Genomic DNA, 7,028 nt, shown 5'->3' with positions numbered 1-7,028 from the left:
CCATGCAGGGTCTCTGCGCCTGGCAAGGGAAGCGTGGCGGGCGGGGTTGGGGCGGAGCAGAGCCCGGCAGCTTTGTGGGGGCGAGGCAGGGCGACCCTGACGGCCCTGACCGCCCTCTGGGGGCTCTGGCAGCCGCTGACCGTTGCCGAGGTGCAAAACCTTCTGGGTCCAAACCTGGAGGGCCTGAAGGCGGCGCAGGAGAGCAGCCCGGTGCGGGATTGGATCTTACAGCAGCGGCAGGATGACCTGGACAGTCTGGGCCTGGGGCTACAGGGTGGCATCCCCAACGGCTACCTGGTCGTGGACCTCAGCTTCCGAGGTGGGCCAGGGTGGCCGGCTGGGTGGGGCCGGAGTGGAGCGGCGTGGGGCGTCTGAGTCACTTTCTCTGCACAGAGGCCCTCTCAGGGGGCGCCCGCCTGCTGGGACCCGGACCTGTGCTCGCTGCGGTCCCGACTCTGCTGTGGGCTCTGGTCCCCAACTGAACCCGCTGCTCTGGGTGCCGGACCTGCCCTGCTGTGAGGCCCCACCTGGCCAGAGCGGCCGGGTGCTCCCTGGCCTCCCCCAAGGGGACTGGGGTTCAATAAAAGGACGCTTTCCTTTCCTGCAGAGGCGTCCCGTGGTGTTTAGAGCTCAGAGGACGGGTGGGAAGGCCCTGACCTGGTGGATGTGGTTCCCAAGTTGTAGCCCCTCCTACTTGCAGTTGGAGGAGGGGGTCCAGGAGAGTTAGTCCAGGCGGGCAGCACTTCCTACCCAGGGTCTCCCTCCCCATCCAGGCCAACGCTCAGGGTGCCATCTGGTGACGCAGCCAGAAGTCCTGTTTTCTGCTGAGAGGGCATCTGCCCCCCTTGGGCTCAGAACAAAGGGACACAGGCAGGAAGATCACCTTGTCTTTTATTCGATTCCCTCAGTGACGCCCCTCCCCAGCAGCATCCCAAGGGAGACCAGCGGTCTGGAGCAGCACCAACGGTTCGGGGCTGGCCTCGGGGTGGGCCCAGGTCCTCATTCCAGCTCTGTGTCCTGGGAGCTGGGTGTGGGCGGGGACCAGGGCCTGTGGGGGGACCCTGGGTGTGGGGGGGGACCATGGCCGCCTCCACCTACCAGCCCCGGTTTCCCTGCACGTGGTGCTGGGGCAGCACCGTCCTCGGAGGCCATAGTGCGGGAGCCCTAGTCCTGGCTGGGCCCTGGGGTGCGCCAGTACAGCAGCCACAGGACGCCAGAGGGCAGGGCCACAGCGAGAGGCAGGTACCCCAGGTAGGGTGACGGGCTGCCTGTAGGCAGAACATGGAGAGAGCACCCATCAGTCCCAGCTGGGAGCCGCCCCTGGGCTGTCCCGCCGCCTCCCAGGCCTGGGCACCCCCTCAAGGCTCCCAGCACCCCTGCGGCTAGGGAAGGCCAGCGGGGGAGCCCATGTAGCTGCTCTCCTGGGTCCTGACAGGGATCGCATGGCTTCTCCCACCCCTACTTCCTGGCCCTCAGCAGGTTTGGGGTTTTTTCCCCCAGTAACTCAGCAGCCAATGAAGGCCACTGTCCCCCAGATGCCACCCAGGGGAACAAACAGCGGCCAACTGAGTGTGAGGTTCAGGGTCCACAGAGGTGCTGGGCAGACAAGGCCAGGCAGACAGGGAAGGCCCACCAGAGAGGAGAGCGGGTTTGGAGCTTACCGGAGGTGGGGGCGTCGATCCCGGGATGGCCTGATGTGGGGGCTGGGTAGGGCCTCCAGGGTGTAGTGTGGGGGGTTGCAGTGGGGGAGCGGCCTGGGCCGCTGAGGCCCGCGGGGTCTGTGTCCAGGCCCAGCTCGCCCAGGGCCGACCTGTTCAGGCTGCGCAGCCAAGAGCTGATGGTCGGGTGGCTCCGCGCCTTCTGCAGGTCCCCCACATTCTGGCCCAGCAGTGTCGTCACGTTGCCGACACTCAGGCTCTGCAAGGGAAGGGAGGGGTCGTGGGGGGAGGGCCGGAGGGTCCCACAGCGGCCGGCTGTGTGGTCAAGGGCAGAGCTGGCCAGGCAGTGTTTGAGTAGGAGTGAGCACAGGGGTGAGGCCCGGCGGCAGTGACCTGGGGTTCACATGGCCTGCCTCCCTCTGACTTTGGGGCGCTTGGGGCTCCCCTGGTCTGGCAGCCCCCAGGGCCCACCTGCAGCACACGGGGGTTCAGGTTGGTGAAGGTGTCGATGTCCATGGAGACGTTTGCCTGGGCCAGAAGTCGCAGCTCCTCCACAGGGGCGCCACCTGCGGGCCGGGCAGTGGTGAGGGGAGAGGGGCAAGGGGCTTCTGGGGACCAGCGCTGGCACGCGGGGCAGGGTCTCACCGAGGTAAGGACGCATGAAGCGGTAATAGGCAGCCGTGGTCCTGGTGCCACCAAAGGCCTCGCGGGCCTTGGCGTAGAGCACGTCTTTCCGGCTCTGAGGGCAGGAGGAGATGTCCAGGGCCCCGGCCAGCCTGGGGGGAGGTGGCGGGGAGGAGGCTGCTGGGCAGGCTGGGAGCCCCTCTCACTCCTGGCCGCTCCTGTCCACACCCTTCCTCTTGCCCTCTGTGCCATGCCCAACACCGTCCCTCCCCAGCGTCACAGCTGCCGCACCACAGAACGTGGCCTTGTTCGGGAACGGGGGATTTGCCATGTGTGGTGTGTGCTACTTAAGATGACACCATGCTGAATTAACATGGCCCTGAGTCTAACATGCGGAGGTGAGACGAAGGAAATCTGTACACAGACACAGGGCGCCGGGCCGCGTGACCACGGAGGCCGAGGCCGGGGCGAGGCGTCCACCAGCCCGGAAGGCCAAGGCGTCTGGCAGCAGGAGGAGCAGGACGGAGTGTCCCCTGCAGGCCTCAGAGGCAGCTGGCCCTGTGACCCCTGATCTCAGAGTGAGAGCACGGTTTCTCTGGCCTTAACTACTGGGTAAATGGCACTCTGTTGTGCAGCTGCAGAAAACTAACAGCCTTAGGTGGCCTGGCCGAGCCCCCCCCTTCCTTGGCTGAGGGGGGTTCTGGAGGTCACTGGGCCAGCTCACCGGAACTCCGAGGGCCTGATGGCCTGGATCTGCCCGGCACTCATCCAGCAGAGGCGGGAGCCCCCGATGGCCACGAGCAGGGTGCCGGTGAGGGTGCCGTTGTGGTCCAGGTACTTCTGCAGCACAGCCTGGAGGCGGGGCCCGGGTCAGTGGGGCCAGGGCGGGCGCCCCCACCCCCACGGCCCTGCACGGCCCTCACCTCAGTCTGGTTGTCCAGGGCCACGTCGGAGGCCAACAGGGCCACTACCGTGTCGCTGGACGTGATGTTCCACTGGCCGATCTCGGAACGGGAGTAGAGGTAGACCAGCGAGGTGATGAGCCGCAGCNCCCGAGCCAGCTTGGCCTTGACGACGCGCTGGCACTCGGCCGGCAGCGGATGCTGCAGCAGAGGGTCCAGGTTGGCTTTGAGCACCCGGCTGCCCAGGCAGGACTCGAGCTGCACGCAGTCATAGTGCACCAGAAAGAGGTCGTCATGTAGTGTGGCTGCTGTGATGTCCCCACGGACGCAGGGTCTCCCTGTGGCGGGGGGTGGGTTGGGGGTTTTGAGATGACCTATGCTGACCGGGGGCCCCACCCACTCCTAAACTTGATCCACCCTTGACTCTCCCCAGACTTGACCTCTCTAGCTTAGAAAACTTGGCCTATACCAGACTGAGCTTGACCTCGATTCCCAACCCAGGCCCGACCTTACAGTGCAGCTCCACTGGACTCTAACCACCCCTGCCCCCAACCCCCCCATGCAGACCCCTAGGCCATGCCCATGCCAGCACGCCACATGGTGGGTGCTCCCACCCTAGGATTAGGAGCCCAGAGCAGGCGGAGACCCAGCATCCTCAGGCCACAGTGGCCACACTGACCTGTGCCCCGCTTGGGCCTAGAGGACACCGACTCGGCCTTGGCCTTGAGAAAGCCAGTGACGAAGCGCCTAGCATCCCGCTGGCTGAGCCTCCCAGCTCGGTACGTGGCCACCATGCTGCCGAAGAAGTCCAGGCCCACGGCCTGGCAGAGCAGGCATGCAGACTCTGCGCCCTGGCGAGGGGCTGCCAGGGGCCCCCTGGCTCCTCCTCCCGCCCCCCAGACAGAAACCCTGGGGCAGGGAGTGGCTGGGAACGCCGGTGCGGCCTCGGAGTGGCTGGTGGAAGGTCGGCTGGGAGCCCCTCCCCCTGCCCACAGCCAGCTGGACAGCCCCTCACTCCAGAGCACCTACCTGCTGTACCTGCAGCCACAGGCTGGGGCTGATGTAGGTGGCCAGGGGTCCCAGAGCCCGCAGCCCCTCTAGGTTCCAGGAGCCAGGAGGCCTGGTGTGTGGTTAGGGGCACTGTGTCAGGGTGGGGAACATATCCCCGGCGCCCGGAGGCTGCCCACCCCTCCTCGAGCACACACTTTCCAGGGACTGCCCCGCAGGGGACGCCCTGCTCAGCAGGGACTCTCCCACCCCAGGTGTGGGGGCAGGGGACCGTGGGGTTCAGAGGATGGGGGCAGCACCCCTAAGCCTGTGCGCCACGGGCTGTGGGGTCAGTAGGGCTGTGAGCTGTGGTGAGAGGTCAAAGGTCAGCAGAGTGGTACACATTGGTGGTCTCCTCTGGACGGGGGAGGCCTGGGCAGAGTCTCGGCCCTGCCTACCCAAGCACAGTCCCCCCGCTGGCCAGCAGCGTGTTGAGGGCGGCTTGCTGGGGGGCGGTCAGCCGGCGGCAGCGCTGCAGATTCTGCAGCACACAGGGGTCCGCGGCCACGATGCTGGACGCGTCCATGTCGCACACCAGGACCCCGAGGAGCAGAAGGTCAGAGGCACTGAGCCGCAAGCGGGGCCCTCCCTGTGGGACAGCAGGTCAGCGTGAGCCCGGCCTCACTGCCCATCCACCCGTCCCGCAGGGGCCCCCCGCCGCGCCTACCAGGCAGTCCAAGGCCACGCGCTGCAGGGCGGCCCTCTGGTCAGGCAGGTTGGCCAGCAGCTCCGTGTCCCCCTGGACGGCGCGGTGGGTGAAGGCCCGGCAGTCGGCTTCCTTCACCTTCGTCAGGCTGTGGGCGGGTTGGGGGGCTGTTGGGAGGGTGGGGACCAGGCACCAATCCTCTGGGGTGGCCCGGATGTCCCTGGGGCTCTGGGGTCCCCAGAACTCCAAAGGAGGCATGCTTAGCCTGTGCTGCCCAGGTGTCGGGCTGGGAGTGGGCACTCACTTGTAGAAAAGCAGCAGGTCCGGGGGGTGGAGTTCAAAGTCGTCCTGGAGGCCGTGCAGCGCGGCCAGGTTGGCCAGGCAGCTGAGCTGGGCAGGGCGGTGGCGTGTCACTTGCTCGCCCAGGCTGGGGCTCCCCCAGCCCCTTCTACCTGCCACGTTAGCCTCCCCCTCGGTGTGGCCCCCTTCCCCACCTGCTGGACTCTGTCACCTGGACATCCCGTCGTCTTCCTGTCTCACCCAGTCTTGGGATGCGTCAAGTCCAGCCCGAGAGTCCTCCCCAGCCCTGCCCCCCCCCCCGCACTAGAGTGACTCAGAGTCGTTTATCCCAAGGCCACCTGCCTGCACTTCTGGTGTTGCTTGACTCACTTTGGGATTGATCTAGGTTTATTACTAATTTCATGTTAATTTTGTAAAGAGACAACATGGTAGCTCTTCCTTCTGTTTCCTTAAACTCAGGGACAGGCAATGCTTGGGTCAGCTGTGGGTCGAGGTGGGCTCAGGAGGCAGGGGACAGGCCAGCAGGCTGGCGGATCCGCCCAGGGCCCGGAGGACCCATCCTAATGGGGGGACACCGTGTGACAGATGGAGGAGGCAGTGGCCTGTGCAGGCCTGGTGGACGAGCCCTCGCCTAAAACCCAAGAACAGAAGGCAGGGGATCTGCAGGTAATTGGCGAAGTCCTAGAAATGATCCAAAGTGGGCAGCAGAGAACCGCTCAGGGGAGGGAAAACCCAGCCTCCGAGAGCTGGCGGCGTCTCCCGCGCGGCCCCCACACCTGGTGACTCGCCCTCACCCGGCCTCGCGGTCCCCCTGCTGGCCCGTGTCCCGTGCTGGGGACGTCCTTCCTCCCTGCCCCTGCTGTCAGCGCCCTGGCCTGCTCCCATCAGCCACAGCCATTCACCTGCCAGGCTTTGAGGAAGACCCGGTGAGTGGCCATCGCCCTGATGAGTGCCGAGAGCTGGTCCCGGGGCAGCTGGCCAGCCGGCTGGCACCAGAAGCTGTGCAGTAGGGAGCCATCGGCACTGGGCAGAAAGGAGGTGGGTAGTGAGGGGCGGGTAGCCCCATTGCAGTGTATAGGATGGAGGTCAGCGCCCCAACCCCCAGGGGGTGAGACGCAGGAAGGGTGGGCAGTGGCGCCTCCGTGCAGGCGTGACCGCTGCTCCCCCCGGCACATGCTCACACCCCTGCGGACACGTGGTTGGCCCCCGGCTCCAAGCTGTGTGCAGGGCTTCGGTGTGGCCCCGGCCTGGACTCTGGGTCTGTGCTCCCGCCTGAGGCCCCGTCCCAGGAGGCTCTGAGCACCAGCAGGCTCCTTGGCCCCAGCAGCGGCTGGGTGTTTGGAGCAGAGGTGCCCCGGGCATCTGCAGTGTCACCACGGCCAGGCTGCTTCCCGGCTGAGTGCTCTGTGTGCTGTGTGTCTAATAAAACCAGTGCACGGGGAGGGCGTCTTGTAGACTTCAGTCTGATCGGCAGACTGATTGGTCAGACGGATGGTCCATGAGAGGCCTCTGACTCCCAGGAAAGGGAAGGATGGCTGAGCTCACGCACGAGACCTCTGAACAGTGCTTGCAAATTACTGAGTCTGTGTTTGGGGCCTGAGAGAGCAGCCAGGCCTTGGGGCAGAGGAAGAAAGCCAACAGGACTCAGACCAGGAGAGCAGCATAAGGGCCGGGCTTCAGGGGCCACCCCAGCGGCAACAGCCTGGGGGACCCGCTCCTGGCCACGTGGGTGGGACTCTGAGGCAGGACACTGGACGATCTGGGTCACCTTGGGGCAAGGTCAGTGGGCGGCTCAGCCACTCCTGGGCCCTCAGGTGCAGCCCCTGGAGAGGCACCTCCCTCCTCAAATCC

The 7,028-nt window shown here is 66.1% G+C and overlaps 2 protein-coding genes across 2 annotated transcripts in view; one reads left to right on the top strand and one right to left on the bottom strand.

Annotated features, from left to right (window-relative positions):
• LOC144230464 (mesothelin-like) overlaps window positions 1-606 on the top strand; it is an 11,147-nt gene extending 10,541 nt beyond the window's left edge. Inside the window, exons 12-13 of the mRNA XM_077762798.1 lie at window positions 133-319; window positions 394-606. Of these exons, the coding sequence (XP_077618924.1) occupies window positions 133-319; window positions 394-482 (276 nt within the window). The 3' untranslated portion in view covers window positions 483-606. The remainder of the gene's footprint in view (window positions 1-132; window positions 320-393) is intronic.
• A 291-nt stretch (window positions 607-897) lies between these two features.
• LOC144230265 (mesothelin-like protein) overlaps window positions 898-7,028 on the bottom strand; it is a 6,331-nt gene continuing 200 nt past the window's right edge. Inside the window, exons 2-13 of the mRNA XM_077762471.1 lie at window positions 6,080-6,200; window positions 5,182-5,267; window positions 4,899-5,025; window positions 4,630-4,820; window positions 4,214-4,304; window positions 3,864-4,005; window positions 3,206-3,522; window positions 3,007-3,134; window positions 2,304-2,434; window positions 2,130-2,224; window positions 1,662-1,917; window positions 898-1,268 (exon numbers count right to left, since the gene is read on the bottom strand). Coding sequence (XP_077618597.1) covers window positions 1,165-1,268; window positions 1,662-1,917; window positions 2,130-2,224; window positions 2,304-2,434; window positions 3,007-3,134; window positions 3,206-3,522; window positions 3,864-4,005; window positions 4,214-4,304; window positions 4,630-4,820; window positions 4,899-5,025; window positions 5,182-5,267; window positions 6,080-6,200 — 1,789 coding nt within the window. The 3' untranslated portion in view covers window positions 898-1,164. The remainder of the gene's footprint in view (window positions 1,269-1,661; window positions 1,918-2,129; window positions 2,225-2,303; window positions 2,435-3,006; window positions 3,135-3,205; window positions 3,523-3,863; window positions 4,006-4,213; window positions 4,305-4,629; window positions 4,821-4,898; window positions 5,026-5,181; window positions 5,268-6,079; window positions 6,201-7,028) is intronic.

The sequence above is a fragment of the Crocuta crocuta genome, unplaced genomic scaffold (genome assembly GCF_008692635.1).
Source record: "Crocuta crocuta isolate KB4526 unplaced genomic scaffold, BGI_CrCroc_1.0 scaffold234, whole genome shotgun sequence".
Taxonomy (NCBI): Eukaryota; Metazoa; Chordata; class Mammalia; order Carnivora; family Hyaenidae; genus Crocuta; species Crocuta crocuta.
This window is presented reverse-complemented; position numbering and strand designations above follow the sequence as displayed.